We start from the raw sequence: 24,847 nt of genomic DNA, 5'->3' as shown, positions 1-24,847 counted from the left end.
GTCCTTTTCCTCTTTCCCCACTTTTCCCATGCAATTAGCAACCAACCAATGTCATTATATTTGCCAGTGTTTTTGTCCATTTTGTGCTCCTGTTATGTAATACCCGAGACTGAGTAATTTATAATAACAGAAATGTATTGGCTCATGTTTCCGGAGCTGGGAATTTCCAGATCTAGTGGCTGGCATCTGACAAGGACCTTCTTGCTGCATCATCTTCTCATGGCAGAAAGCAGAAGAGGAAGAGAGAGAATAAATGGCAGCTGAACTCCCTCTTTTATAACAAATCCTCCCCTGGGATAATAGCATTAATTCATTCACTCTGGCCTCATGGCCTAATCACCTCTCATTAGACCCCACCTCCTACCACTGCCAGATTGGGGATCGAGTTTCCAATCATGAACAATAGGGGACACATCAAATCACAGCAGTTAGTTTGATTAAAATGTTCCAAGATATCAAATACGTGATCACCCAGAACCTTACCGCCTGTAAATATTTGATTAGGAGTATCAAAGGGTGATATTTGTTATATATGTATTGCCAGATCACACAATGGATTATCAGTGTTGTCTTTACTGCCAGAAATAGAGTCATCAGTGTCTTCAAATATAATCAAATTGAGAACCAATTCTAGATACCCTAGAGTTAATGAAGAAAGCTCATCCTTAAGATGGGGTACAGTGGCTCATGCCTGTAATCCCAACACTTTGGGAGGCTGAGGCAGGTGGATCACTTGATGTCAGGAGTTCGAGACCAGCCTGGCCAACATGAGGAAACCCCTGTCTCTAATAAAAATACAAAAATTAGCCAGGCATGTTAGCATGCACCTATAGTCCCAGCTACTCGGGAGCTTGGGTGACAGAGTGAAATTCTATCTAAAAAAAAAAAAGAAAGAAAGAAAAGGAAGAAAGAAAGAAAGCTCATCCTCCTTAATATTCTGTTCCTCTAGATACCTCTAGATACACTCTTGGTGCCAAAGTCTATATCAGTCAGAATTCTCCAGAGAAACAGAACCAGTAGGACAGATAAGATAGGTAAATAAGTAGATGGTAGACAGATAGACAGACAGATAGATAAAAAGATAAAGATATTTACTTCATAGAACTGGCTTTTGCTGCTGACTTATGCTGAATTTTGTAGGGCAGCCTGGAAAATCTTGGGCAAGAGTTAATGCTGTGGTCTTATAGCAGAATTTCTTCTTCAGGGAAACAAATTTTGCTTTTAAGACCTTTCAATTGATTAGATGACACTTTAGATGACACTCATCCACAGTATGCAGAATAATCTCCTTAATGTCAACTGGTTGTAGGTATTAACCATATCTACAAAGTACCATCACAGCAACACCTGGATTAGTGTTTGATTGAAGTACTATATTGATTGAAGTTACATTGAGGTACTATAGCCTAGCCAAGTTGACACACAAAACTAACCATCACAGTGGTCAAGTAATGATTTGACACATGTTTCTGTAAATGCCTGGAACCAGTAAGTCTCCAAGTCTTTGCCAGGAGGCTCTATATGTGCATTGGGGAATGCCTTCGCCACTCAGCCAGATGGTTTAAGCTCCGCCTTAGCCTTCACTTCCTGCTTGTGCATATCCTCATGTTCAGTCAGAGGTGAGACCTTCTCATGTCTTTCCTGAGCATGCACACTGCTGCATACAGCCCTGGGCATGCACATGGCCTCCCAGATTTTCAGGAATATGTTGGTGCCTTTCAAGGTCCCATGGACACCTCATTCCTCAAATTTTCCTTTTAACCTTGATGGTTAGTCTATTGTTTACTCCAACTATTATTTATCAGCTCAGGCAGCCCTGATGTTGAAATATTCCACAACTGCTGCCACTGGGAGAGTCATTTAGCACTGAGCTAGAAGCACCCTAATTGGCATAGTTGAAAAAGTTGATGTCTCCACCTCAAGGTGATAGTGATATCTAAGGCAGTGTGGTAGAAACTACTACTGCAGTTTAAAATTGGGACAAGAAGGAAGCCTCATCCTCCAGTCTCCTAAAGTACCTACTTGTTGAGAAAGAGGACAGTAACCTTGATTGTGAGGAGCATGAAGATGCAGTTTGAGAGCAATACTAACTAGTTGGTGCCTCCTTTGCAAGGCCACTGTTTCAGAGATATACTAAACCAAGGCTATTAAAGCAACAGCTAAAGTCAGAATATCTGATTGCTGGGATAGAGGAGATTCTTAGGTTCCTAGCTTCATAACCTAAGACTCAGTAAGCTTTTCTTTCTTTCTTTTTTTTTTTTTTTTTTGAGATGGACTCTTGCCCTATCGCCCAGGCTGGAGTGCAGTGGTACGATCTCAGCTCACTGCAACCTCTGCCTCCTGGGTTTGAGTGATTCTCCTGCCTCAGCCTTCAGAGTAGCTAGGATTACAGGTACACACCACCGTGCCTGGCTAATTTTTGTATTTTTAGTAGAGATGGGGTTTTGCCATGTTGGCCAGGCTGGTCTCGAACTCCTGACCTCGTGATCCACTTGCCTCGGCCTCCCAAAGTGTTGGGATTATAGGCATGAGCCACTGCGCCCAGCCTAATATTTGTAGTTTTAGTAGAGATGGGGTTTCACCATATTGGCCAGGCTGGTCTCGAACTCCTGACCTTGTGATCTGCCCACCTCGGCCTCCCAAAGTGCTGGGATTACAGGCATGAGCCACTGAGCCCGGCCTCAGTAAGCTTTTTGATTTAGGTTATTAGCTCTTCAATAAATTCAGATAGTTTATATGATTTACAGGTTTGAAAGAAACTTGTATTTTGAGAGAAATCCTTGTGATCATTATCCTGTAGGGCAAGAGTCAGCAAACTTTTTCTATAAAGGGCAAGATAGTAAATATTTTAAGTTTTGCAGGCTATGTGTTTTCTGTCACAACTACTCAACTCTGCCAGGAGGACAGCAGCCATAGACAAAAGAAACAATAAGCATGATTGTTGTCTCAGTCCACTCGGACTGCTGTAACGGAATGCCTTAGATAAAGTAATTTATAAACCACAGACATTTATTGCTCACGGTTCAGGAGGCTGGAAAGTCCAAGATCAAGGCACCAGCAGATTCGGTGTCTGGTGAGGGCCTGTTATTCGTGGATGGCACTTTCTGTGCATCCTCGCTTGGCAGAAGGGCAAAAGAGCTTCCTCAAACCTCCTTTATAAGGGCACTAATCACACTCATGAGGAGAGAGTCCTCATGACCTAAAGGCCCCACCTCTTAATACTATCCTGTGAGGGATTAAGTTTCAACATATGAATTTGGGGGAAGACAAACATTCAGACCACAGCAACGATATTTCTTTTTTTCTTTTCTTTTTTTGTTTTGAGCCAGAGTCTCACTCTGCTGCCCAGGCTGGAGTGTGGTGGCGGGATCTTGGCTCACTGCAACCTCTGCCTCCTGGGTTCAAGTGATTCTCCTGTCTCAGCTTCCCAGGTAGTGGGGGCTACAGGCACACACCACCACACCTGACTAATTTTTGTGTTTTTAGTAGAGACAGGGTTTCACCATGTTGGCCAGGCTGGTCTCAAACTCCTGACCTCACGTGATCCACCCATATTTTGATAAAACTTTATTTACAAAAACAGGCGGCAGCCTGGATGTTACCCATGAGCTCTAGTTTGCCAAATCCTGCTATTAGGCAATCCTGTGATGATGACATGGGACCCAACGCCAAGAGCAGACTAGTAGAGAAGGGCAGTCCCTGAGTCATCCTACTCACTGTCCAGCTTAGACGCGACCTAGAGATCAATGGACAGAGGAGAGCCTCCCAATGAGCAAAACCAGGGTCAGTGTATTAGTTAGCTACAGCTGCATAACCAATCACCCCAAAACTAGTGCATTAGAATGACAAGAGTGTTTTTAGTCATGCACCTGCGTCAGCTGGATGGTCCAGGATAACCTCACTCAAATGGCTGTCAATCTGCTGGGGTGTTGTGGGTGATGCACCAAGTGCTTCTCATCATCTGACAGACTAGCCCAGGCTTGTGTTCATAATAGCTGAGACAGTTTCTGTAAGAGAGTAAGAGGGTTTAAAATCTCCTGAGGCCCAGGCTGAAAACTAACACAACATCACTTTTGCCACATCCTGTTGGTGAAAATAATTCAAGAGGGCAGTCCAGAATCAAGGCATGAAGAAACAGACTCCAGTTCTTACTGGGAGGAGCTGCAAAATCACTTTTCAAAGGAATGAAGAGAGAGGGCAAGCTTCATGCCCTTTTTTTGAAATCTATTACAGGCAGCCAGATTTAGCTGATAAAGAAAGTAGAAAGTCATGCTACTGCCTAGAGAGGAAGACCTGTGGGTGTTAGGGTGTGTATCTTTCTTCCATTTTTCCCGGTGTAATGATTCCAAACTATACAAGAAGGAAGGAAGGAAGGAAGGAAGGAAGGAAGGAAGGAAGGAAGGAAGGAAGGAAGGAAGGAAGGTTTGCTTAAATGTGGGTGCAAATAGCAAAAGTCTGTGATGTTCCTACCTGGGGAAACTGTCATAACTTCCCAACACTGTTTAATTTGATGAATGTAGGGGCAGATAAAGAAACTATTACCTTTGATTACACTACCAGAGGGATGTCACTTGATTTAAATATTGTCAGCTAAATTGGATCTCACTGACAAGTGATCAGGGATGTCCAGCAGCTCTGCTAACCTGAAGTCAGACCTTTTTTGTTTGTTGGTTTGTTTGTTTATTTGAGAAACAGTCTCACTCTGTTGCCCAGGCTGGAATGCAATTGGGCCATCTCCACTCACTGCAACCTCTACCTCCTGGGTTCAAGCAATTCTGCCTCAGCCTCTCCAGTAGCTTGGATTACAGGCATGCACCACCACACTCGGCTAATTTTTGTGGTTTTCGTAGAGACAGGGTTTCGCCATATTGGCCAGGCTGGTCTCGATCTCCTGACTTTAAATAACCTGCCCACCTAAGCATCCCAAAGTGCTGGGATTACAGGCATGATCCGCTGTGCCTGGCCTAAACTCAGATCTTTTTTGAACAAGAAATGAACCAAAAGGATAGATAAGGTTTTACTAGGGAGTTCCAGGTGGTGAGACAGCAATAGAGGCCTTGATAAACTCTCACATATGCCACATTGAGAGGAGGATGAGCACATGTGTGACAAAGATTGGATTGAGCTGAAGCCACACATGCATCTCTGGCCAACTGAATGTGACTATATATGCGGAGAAGACGCAAGAGATCCTAGTGGAATCTAATAGCTAGAGTAGACTTGAATGTGGCCTGTGGTTAAAAGGTGCTCCTCTGCCAAATTGCAGATCCATCAGCACAGTGTGGAAGCCTCATTGGCTATGAGCATAGTCTGACTAACCTCCAACTGAATGCTAATGTATGAAGTCACAGTTGCAGAACCTAGGAAGCAGGCTTAAACATAAAAATAAGAAGAAAGCAGCCACACATTGCTGAGAAGACAGAGTTCACAAACAAACAAAACAAAAACAATAGTGCACAAGAGGGGGAATCCAGAGTTGCTTCAATACATTATCTCAAATATCAAGTATTCAACAAAACATTATAAGACATACAAAGACCCATCCTCAGAAAAAAGAGAATTCAATAGAAATTGTGTCTGACAGTCCTCAGATATTGGATTCAGCAAACAGAGGCTTCAAAGCAAAGCAGCTGTTGCAAAGAAGTTCAAAAAGCTAAAGAAACCCCTATTTAAATAAGCAAAAGAATGGATTATGGCAATGAATCAACAAATAGAAAACCCCAGTAAAGATAGAGGTTATGAAAAGTACCCTTCATCCAGTTTCCCACACATTTTCTTCAAAGAAGAAACACAAATGGCAAATAAGCACCTGAAAAGATGTTCAATATCGATTGATCATTAGGGAAATGTAATGATTCCAAACTATACAAATCAAAACCATGAGATACCACCTCTCACCCACTGGGACAGTTTTTTTGTTTTGTTTCGTTTTGTTTTTGAGACAGAGTCTCGCTCTATAGCCCAGGCTGGGGTGCAGTGGCACGATCTCGGCTCACTGCAAGCTCCGACTCCCAGGTTCACGCCATTCTGCCTCAGCCTCCCGAGTAGCTGGGACTACAGGCACCCGCCACCACGCCCAGCTAATTTTTTTGTATTTTTAGTAGAGCTAGGGTTTTACCATGTTAGCCAGGATGGTCTCCATCTCCTGACCTCGTGATCCACCCGCCTCAGCCTCCCAAAGTGCTGGGATTATAGGTGTGAACCACCACGCCCAGCCTGGGACAGTTATTTTTAAATGGAAGTCACAAGTACTGATGAGAATTTGGAGAAATTGAAGGCCTTGTACCTTGTTGCTGGCAATGTAAAATGGTGCAGCGGCTATAAAAAACATGGCGATTCTGCAAAAAGCCAAACAAAATTACTATATGACCCAGCAATTCCACTTCTAGGTACATCCTCAAAAGAATTGAAAGTAGAGCCTCGGGCCGGGCGCGGTGGCTCAAGCCTGTAATCCCAGCACTTTGGGAGGCCGAGACAGGCGGATCACGAGGTCAGGAGATCGAGACCATCCTGGCTAACACGGTGAAACCCCATCTCTACTAAAAAATACAAAAAACTAGCCGGGCGAGGTGGCGGGCGCCTGTAGTCCCAGCTACTCGGGAGACTGAGGCAGGAGAATGGCGTGAACCCGGGAGGCGGAGCTTGCAGTGAGCTGAGATCCGGCCACTGCACTCCAGCCTGGGCGACAGAGCGAGACTCCGTCTCAAAAAAAAAAAAAAAAGAAAGTAGAGCCTCAAGCAGTTACTTATATAGCCATTTTCACAACAGCATTCAAAATAGTCAAAGCGGGTCGGTTGCGGTGGCTCACGCCTGTAATCCCAGCACACACACACTCCGTCTTGCTCCTCTTCCCTGAATTTATCCCCAGGCCACACTCATCCATGATTCCACATCTTTGTGTCCCTGGGGACTTCTCTCTGGAGCGTATTTTCCATGACTGGCAGAAACCTGCTCCTTCGAGATGCAACCCACTGTCCCCCATTCTGTGCCACCTTCCGAGTTCTCCAGGTGGAGTGTTGCCCCTCCCAGGCTCCAGAGTGCAGCAGAGTCAGCCACTGACGTCTGTTCCATCTGCAACATGAATCCTTGAGGGCTGGGCTGTGTCCTGCTGCACCCAGGGAAGGCTGGCGGGCAGGGAGCTGGGATCTGGAGTCACATGGACCAGGGTTCAGATCCTGGGCTTCTCCAGTTATACCCTATGATATCTTGGACAAGTCATCTACCTTATTGTGCTTCAGTTTCCTGGTCTATAAACTGAAAACAGTGGTACCTGCCTTGTAACTTGTTTGTGAGGCTTAAGAAAGATAGTGATTATTTGCAATTGCTAGACATAGGGCTTGGAGCAGGGTAAATGCTCAGCACATATGGGGCCTTCACCACCATCATTGTTCCTGGACTGAACTGAGGGTCGGGCTGCTTGTACTCATGGTCCAGTAACGAGATGCAGATGACCTGGGAAATAAGAGAGTTTATTTCTGTAAACAGGTACAGGGAGAAGGGTAGGGGCAATTCACCAGACCAACTCAAAGTTACAAAGCTTTTCCAGTGCTTATATACCTTCTAAGCTATATGTCTACTTTCTAGTGTGCATTTGTCTAAAGACCCAAGTGATGGATTCCTTGTAATCTACAACTAAGGTGTGGGTCGGCCGGGCACAGTGGCTCACGCCTATAATCCCAGCACTTTGGGAGGCCGAGGTGGGTGGATCACCTGAGGTCAGGAGTTCGAGATCAGCCTGACCAATGTGGTGAAACCCCATCTCTACTGAAAATACAAAAATTAGCTAGACGTGGTGGCGTGCACCTGTAGTCCTAGCTACTCTGGAGGCTGAGACAGAAGAATTGCTTGAACTCGGGAGGCGGAAGTTGCAGTAAGCCAAGATCACACCACTGCACTCCAGCCTGAGTGACAGAGTGAGACTTTGTCTCAAACAACGACAACAACAACAACAAAAATGTGTGGGTCCTGGAGACCTTTCTCCAGAGCCTCATCTACTTGATCTAGATAGGTGCTGGCACCGGGGCTCATTACCTTTATCTTGTCTCCAGCTAAGGTATGGAGGTCTGGGGAGTTTCTTTAGACCCCCAATAAAACTTGCTTAATCCTAAACGGGTCCTGGTAGGAGGAATGTAAGAATTCCTTCATTGTCTTGACATGTTTGAAGGCCCAGGAGAGGCCCGGGCAAGACTCTTGGAGGGCTTCTGTTACATTCCAGCTATTTTGTAGGAGCACTGGCCCTTTCAGCCTTTAATATCTAACCATTCAGTCAGGGCTGAAGCAGTGGTTCTGGAGGCCTGCCTGTTCTACTGTTAGTGAGACCTGGCCTGCCACATCATCATTACTGTGTCGAAACTCCTAGCACAGAGGAGGAGTTTATCGAATGCATGACATTTGGGCCAAAGATCTTTCTTTTTTTTCTTTGAGACAGAGTCTTGCTCTGTCGCCCAGGCTGGAGTGCAGTGGTGCTATCTCAGCTCACTGAAATCTCCACCTCCCAGGTTCAAGTGATTCTCCTGCCTCAGCCTAGCTGGGAATAGTCCCAGAGTAGCTGGGATACAGGTGTCCACCACCATGCCCAGCTCATTTTTGTATTTTAGTAGAGACAGGGCTTCACCATGTTGGCCAGGCTGCCCTTGAACCCCTGACCTCAGGTGATTCACCCACCCCGGCGTCTCAAAGTGCTGGGATTACAGGCGTGAGCCATCATGCCCGACCTGTGCCAAAGATCCTTTGACATCATACAGCATGAAAGTGTGGAGGCTGCTATGTGACCCACCATGAGGGTGGCCCAAGCCACATACACCTGGCAGGCCATCACCTGTTGGGGAGATGGTTTTGTTCCTCAGCCAGTGAGGAGCAGAGAGGAGACAGAGGAAGGGGCTTACGTGGGTAGGCAGAGCTCTCCAGGGAACAGTGAGGAAGGGGAGGCTGAGCTGCCAGAGTGACCACACACCAAGTTAGGTTTGAGTCTGGGCATGTCTGTGTGTGAGGGCACTGCCAGCCTTTGCCTGGGCCCCTGGGGAGCCTTTGTTTATTTACAAAAGCCGAGCAGCTTGCTTGGGTGAACATCACTTCCCGTTTTGTTGCCAGGCCCCAGCTAAGCGGTCCATTTCTCCTAGAGGGAGCCACCGGGCTGTTCCCTGACACCCTTCAAGCCTCTCTCCCTCCCACCTCTGCCGAAGTCGAGGTCGCCTCTGTTATCTTGTGTGTCCCGCCTTCCTGGTGGAGGGCGCTTGTGTCCAGGAAGTGGTGCATGGTGAGCCCAGCCTGGTCTGTATCCGCTGAGCCCTGACCCCTAAGGGACCGTGGCTGGTGTCCCTGATATGGGCCCAAAGACTCACTAGGCCTCGTCAAAGCTCCTGCCCTCCTAGAGCTGACCTTCTAGGGGGACAAAAGTGTACAAAGGTGAATATGCACACCATACAGTATGCAACAGAGGGAGGGAAATAGAACCGGGGAAGGGAGTCTACAGCCTACAGCCATGAGGGTGTTACCAAAAATAAAATTTGAAGACCCGCCCAACCATCTGAATGAACTTCCTCCTCAGCCAGGGCATTCTAAAATTTAACCTGAAAGACTAACCTGTTCAGGCCATGACAGGAAGTGGGGGTTGGACATGTCCAGGGTTTACATCAACACAAACCTTAAGTCTGATAAGAAACATTTACAGTCTATTATCTCTAAAGCCTGCTATTTAAAGGTTTCATATGCATGATAAAACCTCAGCCTTTACAACCCCTGATCACAAACCAGATATTCCTTTCTACTGATCATAAATAACTCTTCAACCAATTGCAGTCAGAATATGTTTAAATCTGCCTATGACCTGGAAGGCCCCCCACCCCTTGCATGCTTCAAGTTGTCCCACCCTTCTAGATGGAACCAATGCAAATCTTACATATATTGATTGATGTATCACTGTTACTGGAAAGGGGTTCTGACCCAGACCCCAAGAGAGGGTTCCTGGACCTTGTGCAAAAAATAATTCTGGGTGAGTCCATAGAGTAAAGCGAAAGCAAGTTTATTAGGAAAGTAAAGGAATAAAGAGTGGCTACTCCACAGGCAGAGCAGCGGTATGGACTGCTTGACTAAGGATACTTACAGTCATTTCTTGATTATATGCTAAAGAAGGGGTGGATTATTCATGAGTTTTCTGAGGAAGTGGTGGGCACTCTGCAGAACTGAGGGTTCATCCCCTTGTTAGACCATATAGGGTAACTTCCTGACGTTGCCATGGCATTTGTAAACTGTCATGGCGCTGGTGGGAGTGCCTTTTAGCATGCTAATGCATTATAACTAGCACATAATGAGCAGTGAGGATGACTAGAGGTCACTTTTATTGCCATCTTGGTTTTGATGGGTTTTGTCTGGCTTCTTTTTTTTTGAGACAGAGTCTCGTTCTGTCACCCAGGCTGGAGTGCAGTGGCGTGATCTTGGTTCACTGCAAACTCTGCCTCTCGGGTTCAAGCAGTTCTCCTGTCTCAGCCTCCTGAGTAACTGGGATTACAGATGTCCACCACCACTCCCGGCTAATTTTTGTATTTTTTTAGTAGAGACGGGGTTTCACCATGTTGGCCAGGTTGGTCTCAAACTCCTGACCTCAGGTGATCTGCCCGCCTTGGCCTCCCAAAGTGCTGGGATTAAAGGTGTGAGCCACCATGCCCGGCATTGTCTGGCTTCTTTACTGCAACCTGTTTTATCAGCAAGGTCTTTGTGACCTGTATCTTGTGCTGACCTCCTGTCTCATCCTGTGACTTAGAATGCCTAGTCTCCTGGGAATGCTGCCCAGCAGGTCTCAGCCTTATTTTACTCAGCCCCTATTCAAGATGGAGTTGGCTCTGGCTCAAATGTCTCTGACATTATGTCTCCCAAAAATGTATAAAAGTAAGCTGTACCTCGACCACCCTGGGCACATGTCATCAGGACCTCCTGAGGCTGTGTCATGGATGCATCCTTAACCTTGGCAAAATACACTTTCTGAGTTGATGAAGACTTGTCTCAGACACTTTTTGGTTTACAAGAGCTACACAAGAGGAGAGGGGAAGGAAGAGGTAGGGGAAGAGCCACACTTGAGTGTGCAGGGCCTTGGAGGTAGCTGTGATGATTTGGCTTTGACTCTGCGAGGGTTTCGAGCAGAGTGGGAATGGAACCTGACTTGGGTCTAAGGAAACTCTTGGCTGCCCTGCTGTGAGAGAAGCCTAGGGGAAGGAGGAGCCAAGGAGGCAGTGAGGGGGTGACGGTAATGGTCCAGGTGATAGGGACAGGGAGGGGGTGGGGGGGGTCAGAGAAATTCCAGGCAGAAAAGGGCGGGTCCCTGGTGAAGCCTTACTATTAAGCTGAAAGGCCTGAAACCGCAGCACAAAATGAGAACTTGTATCTGTTTCCCACTTAAATGTTGCCCTTTCCTAAACCACCCATGGCTCCGCCCTGCCCCATCCTGTGCCTATAAGGACCCCCAGGCTCAGCCAGCAGAGAGGAGAAGCAGCTGGATGTCGGGGACTATGGCTGGATGTCGGGGACTATGGCTGGATGTCGGGGACTATGGCTGGATGTTGGAGAGAATGGCTGGATGTCGGGGACTATGGCTGGATGTTGGGGACTATGGCTGGATGTTGGAGAGAATGGCTGGATGTCAGGGACTATGGCTGGATGTCAGGGACTATGGCTGGATGTCAGGGACCATGGCTGGATGTTGGGGACTATGGCTGGATGTCGGGGACTATGGCTGGATGTCGGGGACTATGGCTGGATGTTGGAGAGAATGGCTGGATGTCAGGGACTATGGCTGGATGTCGGGGACTATGGCTGGATGTTGGAGAGAATGGCTGGATGTCAGGGACTATGGCTGGATGTCGGGGACTATGGCTGGATGTTGGGGACTATGGCTGGATGTTGGGGACTATGGCTGGATGTTGGAGAGAATGGCTGGATGTCAGGGACTATGGCTGGATGTCGGGGACTATGGCTGGATGTCAGGGACTATGGCTGGATGTCGGGGACTATGGCTGGATGTCGGGGACTATGGCTGGATGTTGGAGAGAATGGCTGGATGTCAGGGACTATGGCTGGATGTCGGGGACTATGGCTGGATGTTGGGGACTATGGCTGGATGTTGGGGACTATGGCTGGATGTTGGAGAGAATGGCTGGATGTCAGGGACTATGGCTGGATGTCGGGGACTATGGCTGGATGTCAGGGACTATGGCTGGATGTCGGGGACTATGGCTGGATGTTGGAGAGAATGGCTGGATGTCAGGGACTATGGCTGGATGTCGGGGACTATGGCTGGATGTCGGGGACTATGGCTGGATGTTGGGGACTATGGCTGGATGTCGGAGAGAATGGCTGGATGTCAGGGACTATGGTTGGATGTCGGGGACTATGGCTGGATGTCGGGGACTATGGCTGGATGTTGGGGACTATGGCTGGATGTTGGAGAGAATGGCTGGATGTCAGGGACTATGGCTGGATGTCGGGGACTATGGCTGGATGTCGGGGACTATGGCTGGATGTTGGAGAGAAGCGGCTTGACTTCAGAGTGACAGCTTGATGGTGTAACTTTGGAGAAGAGTCTGGCCAGAGACAGATAGACTTGAGGAAAAGAAGGTGGCATCATTTCTACCCCTCAGGGTATTGTGAAGATTGAATGAGAAGATGTATGTCACATACCTGGTAATGTTGGGGACACAGGCAGAGCTCAGTAAGAGGTGGCGCGTTATCTGCTGCCGGGACCACCCTGCTTCTCTTATGCTTGCCAGCCCCCTATTCCTGCAGCCTTGGGCTGGCCAATTCCTGTGCATCCTCTGCGCCTCCCTCAGGTGTCTTCTCAGGGAAGGCTGTCCTGATCCACTCCACCCCGTCACACACTGCAACTCCCACCCAGAGCTCTCCCTCCGGCCAGAAGGAAGCCCACAAGGGTAGTGACAGACCCTCTGCCCCCAGCACCTAGGAGAGCCCCTACCTGTAACAGAATGTTCCTGAAGCCTTCCCTGGCCTCCCTTCCACCACCACTACCTGTCTCCAAGTTCAAAGCGCCATGGTCACTCTCTGCGTGGGACCCCCACGGTCCTTCTCCATCCCTCCTCAGACCTGCCCCATGGGAAGGTGTGGGTGGGGCTGGGGCGGTTGGAGTCAGATCAGGCTGGATCAGGTGCAGGTGTTGCCCTGAGGCTGTGTGACCTTGGGCAAGTCACTGTGGGGCATCAGTCCCTCCCTTGTTAAGTACACACTCAAACAAGGCTTGTTCCTTCTTTACACTAGGAGCTGTCCCACTCATTAACAATTTGCCCAGCCCAAGACAGTCCGAGGCAAGCCAGGCCGCTTGGTCATCCTATTCCTACTACAACTGATTAGTTAATTTCACAAGTCAAACTATGACACATTCTCCTCAGACAAACAAAACACTAAAAAGAATCAGGGCTCCTTGAGGAAATAATTGATTTCAGGTCTGGGACATGGAGAGCACAAGATGATCTTGGAACAACTGGCATCAGATATCAAGGAAGTAATAACAATAATAACAAATTACGATGTTTTGAAGACATGGAGCCAGCTTGGAGAGCTCCCACAGGCCAAATCTGCTACCATTTGAGCATCAAAGCAAGTAAGGAAAGTAATGGATTGTAACCCACGGAGTAAAACAAGAATTCATGGATCCACACTGCTAATGAATGAGAGAGAAGGGAATAAATGAGAAGGTATAGCTGCCTCAGTACAAAGGCAACTCATAAATGGAGAAGGACTGATGGAAACAGAAAAGCAGCCAGTATGGCCGGGCATGGTGGCTCACGCCTGTCATTCCAACACTTTGTGAGGCCCAGGCAGGCAGATTACGAGGTCAAGAGATCCAGACCATCCTGGCCAACATGGTGAAACCCTGTCTCTACTAAAAAAAAAAAAAATTACAAAAATTAGCTGGGCATAGTGGCATGCACCTGTAGTTCCAGCTACTTGGGAGGTTGAGGCAGGAGAATCACTTGAATCCGGGAGGCAGAGGTTGCAGTGAGCCGATATTGCGCCAATGCACTCCAGCCTGGGGACAGAGCCAGACTCTCTCTCAAAACAACAACAACAACAACAACAACAACAACAAAACAGCCAGTATGGTAATAATTATTTCAGGCAAGAAGTAGTCTTGAATGCCAAAATTAGTGGGTCAAGGTTTGAGGAGTGATAGGCTATATCTATGGTTGCAAAGTCTTCACTCATGACACTAATTACCAAAGAAAATCCCAGCATCGATCAGAGAGATGCAAATCGACATTATGCGTCTCCCAGCTGGTGCTCTGAAAACTCAGCAACACCTCAGTGAGAGTCCTGCCAGAAACGCATCACCTCATCTCCCCATGAGCATATACCGGTGTGCACTGCACGCCGCAGAAAGGTCAATCAAAGGAGACTCAGGAAACCTGACGACTGAATGCAACTGGATCCTGGCCCAGAAAAATAATACTGAAACTCTCCGGTATGGTGTTGGGTCCTCGTGCCATTAGAGTGTGGACTGTGCATTAGATAGTGTCAGGACCCTGTGTGCTGTGATTTCTGCTGTTATGGCTTCTAATTTGGTCTTGAGAGTGACCATAAGCCAAGATAGCCACTCTCTAGGAGAACCGAATGGGTGTGGGGGCCTGGTGAGCTACAATGAGGAAGTTAAATGAAAAGGCACAAAACAGAGGAAATTTATTATTGTTAGGTCCCGGAGAGGTTAGGGACGCCTAAGGGAGGCGGACAAGCAGGTGGGGAGGGGCAGTGAGAGACGGTGGGAAGGAAGGGACTATGCCTGTGCTAGGGTCCTTGGGAATCATCCTTTAGGATTTCCCTTGGGGGCTGTGAACTGGTTAAAGAAAACACGAGGGAAGGGTGAACTCATTTGCAGTACCCCGATACTGGCCATTAGGTGCTATGGCGGTCAGCAGCTGTGGGGTGTGTTGCGCTATAGGTCAATGAGATAAGGAATAAACGGGCTATCTCACACATCACCACATACGGAGGAGAAGTGTTACCTACGCCAAGGCGAAGGGTACGACTGGCTTTCAAACAACTTAAGTCAGGCCTAAAAATAGATGCGGAGACAACAATTGTATTTACCACGTTTATGACCCTGTATTAATGGAAATGTCTTTATTTCCAAGAAATAGACCTTGAAGGACTGAGGGGCAGCGCTGAGGTTCCCGCTGGCCCCTGGGCGCCCCCTGCTGGCCCGTCCTCCTCCCGCCCCCAGACGTCTGCACAGAGCATGCGTCACACCGTCCCCAGGTTTCCAGCAGCAGCCGTTCACCCGCGCTCTCGGATGCGCTTCTCGCTCGCGGCCGCCTGGGCTCTGTCCGCATTGTACGCCCCAGGGTCGGGAGCCCAGTCCCGCCGCCCGCACCCGCCTCCCCTGGGGCGCTCCCGGCAGCCGTCTTGCCACCCCGCGTGGCCGCCGGCTGCCAGAGGCACAGGGGAGCGCGAGGCGCGGCGGCTGAGCAGTGTCCCCGGCTCTGAGTGCTGGGAAGGCCGCGGGGCCGCGCCCACTCGACCGCCGTCCAGGGGACTGCAAGGCGCCGGTGCATCCGGCTCTGACGCTGACGGCGCGGGCCAATCATGGCCGGGGACGGGTGGGCGCGGGGCTGGACGGGCCTTGTAGTCGGTGCGCGAGCGGGACTACTGTCCCCACAGTCCCCTGGGCGACATCGGCGTCAGTGGCTGCGCCCGAGGGCCCGCCCCTCACAGGTCATGGGCCAATCATAGGCGGGGGCCGGGCGGGCGCCGGGCACGATGGATCTTGTAGTCGGAGCGCGGGCTGGACTCCAGCCCCCAGCGGGCCCCGCGCGCCGGAGGGGAGGAGCCGTGCGGCGGCGCGGGCGGGCGGGCGGCCGTCGGGGCAGGGCGGCGGCAGCAGCGGCGGCGGTGGCGGCTGAGGAGGGCCCGGCCTGCGAGAGTCTCGGTGGGAGCCGGCTCGGCCCTCGGCCACCATGTCGGCGCCGTCGGAGGAGGAGGAGTACGCGCGGCTGGTGATGGAGGCGCAGCCCGAGTGGTTGCGCGCCGAGGTGAAGCGGCTGTCCCACGAGCTGGCCGAGACCACGCGTGAGAAGATCCAGGCGGCCGAGTACGGGCTGGCGGTGCTCGAGGAGAAGCACCAGCTCAAGCTGCAGTTCGAGGAACTCGAGGTGGACTATGAGGCTATCCGCGGCGAGATGGAACAGCTCAAGGAGGTGAGCCGAGCCGCCCTGCCCCGCGACCCCCGCCCGGCGCCGGGGCCTGTGGGCGTCGTCCCTGGCACCAGGGCGGCCAAGGTCAGCTTGCCAAGCGGGGGCCGGCAGGGGTGGGCGGAGGGGGCACGGGCCCAGAGTCGGGGACCCGGGCAGTATGTGGGAGTGGGCCCGGCCTTGGCTAGCGAGCCGGTGCAGCTTCCGTTGCAGACGGCGCTAATGCAGGGGTCCGGGCGCCCTGTCGCCTCCTGCAGCTGCCCGCCTGCTTCTGTGGGGACCTGGGCGGCCCGGGCGGGGCGGGGCTTCGTAAGGGCTGATGCTCTGCGGTGGTCGCTGTTCCGGGTGTGTCTGAGCTTGGGGTGGGGTTGGGAGGGCAGTGGCTGAGCCGAGAGCTGAGGCCACGGATGCTGGTGACCCGCTGGGAGAGGCCGATGATGGGCCTGGGTCTGAGTGGCTGCGGCTCTGTCACCTTCAGACAAATCACTTCCTCTCTCTGGGCGCAGCTACTTTCGGAGCGTTTCTGCTTGTTTCATGAGTGCCTCTGAGGTGGGGAAAGGTCGTGGACAGCGGCCTAAGTGAGTAGGGGCTCGGGGTTGCACGTGGAGGTTGCCCTTGGCATGGGTTCCCCAGTACCCTTGCCCCAGGCCCAGCGCTCTGTCCTCATTGCGGGGATTGCGCTCCCACCAGCTAGCATGACTTCCCTGGCCCACTTCCTGTCCAGCCCCCCATCTCAGGCCCTTCCCCTCGCTGTGGCTGGCTGTGTTCCTCTTGGACGGAGACCTCAGTGGTCTGTGTCATTCCCACTGTGGGGAGGGGAGGTTAGACCGCCAGGCTGGTCGAGGGTCTTCAGGCGGCAGGGCAGCGGGAGACCTGGGCAGTCCTTCCCCAGCTTCTCTTCTCCCCTTCCCTGACTCCATAGCGTTGTTGGCAGGAGTTGCTTTCTGGGAGGAGACACCAGGGTTTGGATCCAGGCTCTGCTCCTTGCTAGTGATGTGGCTTTGGGTAGAGGCGCTCCCTGAGCCTTAGCTTCCCCCCTCTGCAAAATGGGAGTGCAGTACTGCGTACCCAGAAAGGATTGTTGTGAGTGTCATGTATTTGGAAAGGACCGGTGTGGGGTCAGGAGTATAGCCTGGTGGTGTGCTCCCTTCCCCCACTTGACTGTGACCTGGTGAGCCCTTGGCTCTTGGTTTCCAGGCTTATCAGCTGGCACCTCTGCTCCGAGTCAGCCCAGACAGGTGCCTAAACCATTTGCAGCCTTCCTTGCCTCCCCCTTGTCTGAGGAGACCAGTATGACCCCCCTCTGTGGAGAGGACAGATTGAATCCAAGCAGGTGTTGAAGTCAATGTGTGGGCAGAGCAGGTGCTCAGTTAGTACCAGTCAGTGGCTGACCCTGGGCCAGCAGGAACTGGGTCCTTCCCCGTGACCCTCAGGACTCCAGTCTGTTGTCTGTCAACAGGTATCGGCGCCTTCTGCAATCCATGCTGCAGTGGTGCTGGAGCTACAAGAGGGGTGAGATGCGGCGGCTCTTGCAAAAGTCCTCATCTTAGGGTGAGGCGTGTGACAGGGAGGCCGGGGGCTCTGAGAATATGGAGTGGGAGTGGCCTCAGCCGGATTCTGGTCTCCTGTAGCGGGGCTCACCCTCTCCAGCAGGCTGCACTGTCTGTTCGAGCGCTTTCCCCTCTGCACACAGAGAAGCAGCCCTCTTCCTCCTACCAAGTGCATCGCGAGCCGCTCCTGGGCAGCCTCTACGGTCCCTGTCTCTGTCCACAGCTTGGGTTTGGCAGTGTCCTCTGTGAGAAGGAATTGTTGCTGACCTAACTTGTCCCCACTTTGATGCCCTTCGTTTGTCAGCTCTTTGCTATTCTGACACAAATGTTTCGGCACAGTGAAGAATCTTGGCATTTTCGTGGCATGTATCTGGAGGGTGAGTCCCTAGCAGGATCGGGAAGAGAGTGTATCTGTTTCTGTGGGTGCTCTTTAGGCATCTGCTTGCCTATTGTTTTCTGTCACCACCTGGCTTCCCCATGTACTGGTCACATGGCCTTGGACAAATTACTGCTCTGTTCAGAGCCTAGTTCTCCTTTGTAAGGTGGGATAAGAATGTTTCTGCCCAAAGTCTTTAGCAGAGTCTAGAGGAATGTACATCAGCATTTCAGTTTCAGTAAATGTTGCCAAAAAGTTTGTACCAGTTCACCCCCCCATCAACAGCATGCCTATTCCTCACACCTGTGCCAACACAGGCTCTAGCTAACCTATTTAATTATGGCCAATATCATAGTTGAAAATATTAACTCTTTATTTAAAAAAAAACCACAAGATTTAAGGAGACAATAATTGTGGGTTTTTTTCTTCTCCTGTAGAGAGGTGTACCACCTTAATTCTTTAAAAAACTTTATTTCTTGAACTAAAGTGCATTTAGTTACTAACAGATTGTGCTCCAAATGGAGTTGCTTGTGCTCCTGCCCTGCATTTGTAGCTAACAGGATCGTTGAGGGAAGGATGCTGGCCTGCTGGTCTCAGTGTGTGGGTTTCTCATCAGAGCTGAGGAGGGTCTTGTGGTGGTGAATGGGAGACAGTGCCAGTCCTGTTGCCTTTCTCATGCAATGGGGGATGTGTCTGTGTCCTGCCGACATCATAGCACGGTGCTGGCTGAGGCCATGAGTGAGGAGGGTGCTCCCTGGTTGATTTTGCCTAATCATTCTGCTAGTGATTTCTGGAGTCTAACTCAATAAGAGCCATATCTGTCCCAGTTCCCACTGCACCCTTTCCCTTCCTCTCCCTGGAATGGTGGGGAAGATAATTAGATGGGCTTTGGTCAGCAACCTGGTGTTCCTGGTCCTGCATGGCCGTGGGACACTTTGCCCTGTGTTCTCAGCTGCAGCTTTAAGAGGACAGGTGGACCGGGCGCGGTGGCTCAAGCCTGTAATCCCAGCACTTTGGGAGGCCGAGACGGGTGGATCACGAGGTCAGGAGATTGAGACCATCCTGGCTAACACGGTGAAACCCCATCTCTACTAAAAAGTACAAAAAACTAGCCGGGCGAGGTGGTGGACGCCTGTAGTCCCAGCTACTCAGGAAGCTGAGGCAGGAGAATGGCGTAAACCCGGGAGGTGGAGCTTGCAGTGAGCTGAGATCCGGCCACTGCGCTCCAGCCTGGGCGACAGCGCAAGACTCCGTCTCCAAAAAAAAAAAAAAAAGAGGACAGGTGTGCTGAGGTGGCAGCTCCTGCTTCCAGGGCACAAGCAGGGACCGTAGCTAGGTGGACTGAGGCTAGGTGCCCATGTGGTCCTCATGGTCAGGGGAGGATAATGGGGGAGGTCTGGGAACAGTCTTGACTCCACCTGAGCTCAGGCTCGGAGAGGAGGTCTGGACACCCTCACTGCCTTGGTGTACCAGCTCGGTGCCATAGTGCCAAGCTCTGGAGCATCATTGTCCTTGTCTGAGAGGTGCATGTGGGTGGAATTGGGTGTTGGACTGGGCACAGCACCCAACACGCAGCAAGTGCTTTGTAGGTCTTCTGCGGACTGAATCTCATGCCTCACTCAGGTCTCTGTCTCCTTGCTGCTGCACCTGCAGCTTCTCCCCGTTCTCGTCCTTGTCCCTGCTCAGTCTCAAGTGGCTTCCATTGCCATCTCCGTGGGGCTGCCCTAAGCATTGTCTCATGCCCCTACAGGCTGGCTTGGGACTGCCCTACCTCTCCTGTGCCCACATTCACCCTTCGTCTTAGAAGTCCCACCTGCCCTTCAAGCTTTTTGGGTGCCTCTAAAGTTCCCCTGCCTGCTGCCTTCTGCACTTGCCGAGCCCTGTTCCCAGCACCTGGGCAGCTGCAGGAAGTGGGGGCAACAGGGGGATTGGCAGAGGATCCTCCAGGAGGTTCCTCTGCAGAGTCACCGGGGGTGAGGCCCAGCCTCCTTGATTGTTTGCTTCCAGAACAGGAAAAGTCCTGGTCTTGGTTAAAGCAAGTGTGGGATTCTCCCATTCCTCTGATAACCCCTGAGAACATCCTTGTGTCCGTTTCTGAACAGAAGGCTGTTGGGAGCAGGGAGGCTCTGGGAGACCCAAGGGCCTTTCAGGGGGCTGGGTGGTGGCAGTTGGTATGAAGAAGCCTGGCGTGGGTGGGAGCTGGGGCCCTGTGAATCCTTGAAGCACAGATGGGTCTGACAGTTGGAGCGAGGCAGCTATAGGCATCCAAAGATGATGACCCTGTGGCCACACTGTTGTCACTTAATTGTTGGGCAACTCTCTGCCCCCCGGGCCTCTCTTTCCCACTTTTAGAATGTGGGGCAGGGGATCATGAAGGAATATTTAGGGACCCTTACACTTTTAAAAATGTCTGAAACTCCCACATCGAGCCCTGTTGCTATTTCTTCCTGCAGGGCCTGGCGACTGGGCACTTGTATATCTCAGTCATCCTGGGACCTGGCCAGGGAGTCTGCCCAGCCCTAGGCATGCGGATGGTGTGCTTCAGGCCAGCCCTGCCAGCATGTGGAGGCGTGGACCTGGCACCCTCCACGGGATACAAGGCAGGCACAGCTGTGATGGAGCAGCTCGTCTTTGGGGACGCCAAGCGAGCATGCTTTGTGGCTTAGCAGGTGGATCCGGAGGAAAGCCAGGCCTAGTACTGGGAGCCTCTGGGCCCCTGGGGGTGCCTGGCACCACCTGAGTAGGACCGACTATATGATGTCTGTCCCTGTGGACTCCATACTGACTCCACAGTGGGAGTCTGGGCCCTGCCTGGTCTCCCAGGAGCTTGCGGCCCTAGATGAGCCGCTGCCTGGGCCATAATGGGTTAATAATGATGCTGCTTACCTTGGCCCAGTGGTCTGTGAGCCCCGAAGGTCGGGGAGGGGTGTCCCTTTGCCCTTGTGTCTGAACATCCTGCCTAGGTTCATATAGGATTCCTGCTAGGTCTCCCCTGTCACTTAGGGACCACAGTCCCTTCCTTTGAGGGAGGAGATCAGTTTCTTTGTCAGTTTTGGGCATCCCCCAGTCAGTCAGACCTGCTTCCCCATGCACGTGGACCAGATGAAACTGTCACACACATCGGGGGTAAGAAAGATTTGGTTTCTTCTCAGACAGTATACCAGCTGTTTGAGGTGGTGGTGGCTGGTAGCCAGGGCTGGCCAGGACTATGCAGGCTTTGACAGGTAAAGCATTGGCCCTAGACCCTGTGTTGTCCAGTGTTCAGAGTGTGGCCCCTGAAGCTGAACTCCGGAGCAGGAGAGGGCCCAATGTGGCTGCCTAGCTGCCACCTTGGGCTCAAACCCTGCTGTCCCAAGCTGGGCTCTGCTCTGCTGTGGGAGGTGGATGGAGAGATGGGGACTGAGTGGCAAGCAGGCACCCCTTGCCACCCTCAGGGCATCGCAGGCCAGGGTTAGGGTTAGGGTTAGGGTTAGGAGGAAGCCACTGGGGGCCCAGCTTCTTTTGTAGAAGCTACTGTGTTTTAAAAATCATGCGTTTGCTTTAAGAACAGCAGAAAGTGGAGAGAACAGTGTCAATAGGACCTGTGTAGATGGTGCAGGACAAATGTAGGGAGCACTGAGCGTTTCTCCCTGCCAGCTCTTCTTCCCTTGTGAGTGTGTGATGTGTACAAGACACCATCAAACAGGGGAAAGACTTTGTGTGTCTGTAATAGTTGTTTTTTATTAAAGATAGTTTGTTGCTACTCTGAGAGAAAAGCAGGTTTAATTCAAATGAATAAAGACAGGAAGGTTTCTGTGGATCCAGAGCTTCTGTGGCACTTCTAGCTCATGCTGTTGTGTTATTATATGAAAAAATTGTCATGGTTTGCTTTTTATAGTTGGCTTTTAAATTTATTATTATTATTATTATTATTATTATTATTATTTTTATTTTTTGGTAGAGACAGGGTGTCACTATGTTGCCCAGGCTGGTTTGAACTCCTGGGCTCGAGCAGTTCTCCTGCCTTGGCCTCCTTGTTGGGATTAGAGATGTGAGCTACCACACCTCATCTATGGTTTGCTTTTTTTTTGAGACGGAGTCTTGCTCTGTTGCCCAGGCTGGAGTACAGTAGCTCAATCTCGGCTCACTGTAACCTCCGCTTCCCGGGTTCAAGCGATTCTCATGCCTCAGCCTCCTGAGTAGCTGGGATTACAGGCGTGTGCCACTACACCTGGCTAATTTTTGTATTTTTAGTAGAGACGGGGTTTCTCCATGTTAGCCAGGCTGGTCTCAAACTCCTGACCTCAGGTGATCTGCCTGCCCCAGCCTCCCAAAGTGCTGGGATTACAGGCGTGAGCCACCGCACCTGGCCGTTTACTCGTTATTTATTTATTTATTATTATTATTATTATTATTATTAGAGACAGAGTCTAGCTCTGTTGCCCAGCATGGAGTGCAGTGGCGTGATCTCGGCTCACTGCAAACTCTGCCTCCCGGGTTCAAGCAATTCTCCTGCCTTAGCCTCCCAAGTAGCTGGAATTACAGGCATCCGCTACCGTGCCTGGCTAATTTTTGTGTTTTTAGTAGAGACGAGGTTTCACCACGTTGGTCAGGCTGGTCTCAAACTCCTGACCTCAGATGATCCTTTCACTTTGGCCTCCCAAAGTGCTGGGATTACAGGCGTGAGCCACCGCACCTGGCCTTTACTCATTTTTTAAAGCCACCTTCTTTGTTGGACGTTTTAGACATAACCAAAGGTGGAGAGAATAATACGGAGAGTCCACGTGTGCTCCTGCCCTGCACCTGCAGTTTGCAGTTGTGGCCAGTCTTATTTCTTTACTGCAGTTCATCTTGTGTGGCTGTTTCTGTAAGTATATCCGTTGTTTTGCTAAGAAAATAGAATATTTTCTTTCTTTTTTTTTTTTTCGAGAGGGAGTCTCGCTCTGTCGTCCAGGCTGGAGTGCAGTGGCTGGAGTGCAGTGGCTGGATCTCGGCTCACTGCAAGCTCCGCCTCCCGGGTTCACATCATTCTCCTGCCTCAGCCTCCCGAGTAGCTGGGACTACAGGCGCCCGCCACCTCACCCGGCTAATTAGAATCTTTTCTTATAAAACTTAACCATTGTTGAATTTTCACACCTAAGAAACTAACAAAAATTCTTTAGTGTCATCTGTTGTCCAGTCAGTGTTTGGACTTCCCCAGTTTGGCTCATAAATTTCATTTTACAGTTGCTTTGTTTGCTTCAGAAGCCAGGCAGGATCTGCAGGTTGCATTTGGTTGAAGGCCTTGTCATTTTTTTTGTTTGTCTGGAGACAGCCTTGCTCTGTTGCCTGGGCTGGAGTGCAGTGGCGTGATCTTGGCTCAGTGCGATCTCTGCCTCCTGAGTTCAAGCAATTCTCCTACCTCAGCCTCCCAAATAGTTGGGATTATAGGCGCACGCTGCCACACTCAGCTAATTTTTTGTATTTTAGTAGAGATGGGGTTTTACCATGTTGCCCAGGCTGGTCTCGAACTCCTGAGTTCAGGCAGTCAGTCCACCTCTGCCCAGCAAGCTGCTAGGATTACAGGCCTTGTCACTTTAAAGACAGCGCCATGTGTGGCCTGTCCTGCCCCCTTTCATACTGTGCTGGCGTCAGCCCCCGCTATTCTATTCTCATGCTGTGGAGGGTGCCGGTAGGCGGAGATTCCCACTTTATCTGTCCCTGCCATACACTTTACCCTTGTCTTTCTCTTTTATTTACAGACGTATGTGTCTTTAAGCCATTGAACATGTATAAAAGTGTGCTGCCGGCTGGACGCGGTGGCTCACGCCTGTAATCCCAGCACTTTGGGAGGCTGAGGTGGGCGGATCATGAGGTCGGGAGATCGAGACCATCCTGGCTAAAACGGTGAAACCCCATCTCTACTAAAAATACAAAACAATTTGCTGGGCGTGGTGGCGGGTGCCTGTAGTCCCAGCTACTCGGGAGACTGAGTCAGGAGAATGGCGTGAACCCAGAAGGTGGAGCCTGAGGTGAGCCGAGATCGTACCACTGTACTCCAGCCTGGGCAACAGAGCGAGACTCTGTCTCAAAAAATAAAATAAAAACTGTGCTGCCTTTTAATCATTATTTTTTAAAAATGAACTACTTAGAAAATTTTTAGTTTTATAGAAAAATTTCTTTGTTTTTGTTTTTGTTTTTGTTTGTTTTTGAGACGGAGTCTCGCTCTGTCGCCCGGGCTGGAGTGCAGTGGCCGGATCTCAGCTCACTGCAAGCTCCGCCTCCCGGGTTTACGCCATTCTCCTGCCTCAGCCTCCCGAGTAGCTGGGACTACAGGCGCCTGCCAACTCACCCGGCTAGTTTTTTGTATTTTTTAGTAGAGACGGGGTTTCACCGTGTTAGCCAGGATGGTCTCGATCTCCTGACCTCGTGATCCACCCGTCTCGGCCTCCCAAAGTGCTGGGATTACAGAAAAATTTCAAAAATAGTACAGAGTTCCTGTATACCCCACACCCAACTGCCCCCTTATTATTATAACATTGTACATTAGTGTGGTGTATTTGTTACAATGGATGAACCAATATCACGGCATTATTATGAATACTTTATTCAGATTGCCTTAGTTTTTACCTGATGTCCTTTTTCTGTCACAAGTATTGTCTCGGATATCACATTACATGTAGTTGTCGTGTCTCCTTAGGCTCCAGTTGACTGATAGTTTCTCAGACCTTCCCTGTTTTTGATGACCTTGACAGTTTTCAGGAAGATTGGTCAGG

At 50.5% G+C, this 24,847-nt stretch overlaps 2 protein-coding genes across 5 annotated transcripts in view; one reads left to right on the top strand and one right to left on the bottom strand.

Annotated features, from left to right (window-relative positions):
- The window catches only part of SUSD3 (sushi domain containing 3), a 399,581-nt gene that overhangs the window by 178,552 nt on the left and 196,182 nt on the right, over positions 1 to 24,847 (bottom strand). The window lies entirely within an intron of this gene.
- BICD2 (BICD cargo adaptor 2) overlaps positions 15,770 to 24,847 on the top strand; it is a 48,362-nt gene continuing 39,284 nt past the window's right edge. For 2 of the 4 annotated variants that reach the window (XM_077965206.1, XM_077965205.1), the window contains exon 1: positions 15,830 to 16,274. In XM_077965206.1, coding sequence (XP_077821332.1) covers positions 15,954 to 16,274 — 321 coding nt within the window. In that variant the 5' untranslated portion in view covers positions 15,830 to 15,953. 4 annotated transcript variants of the gene reach the window in all.

The sequence above is a fragment of the Macaca mulatta genome, chromosome 15, assembly GCF_049350105.2.
Source record: "Macaca mulatta isolate MMU2019108-1 chromosome 15, T2T-MMU8v2.0, whole genome shotgun sequence".
In the NCBI taxonomy this organism is placed as follows: domain Eukaryota; kingdom Metazoa; phylum Chordata; class Mammalia; order Primates; family Cercopithecidae; genus Macaca; species Macaca mulatta.
The sequence above is the reverse complement of the archived record's forward strand: the minus strand, read 5'-3'. Positions and strand labels throughout refer to the sequence as shown.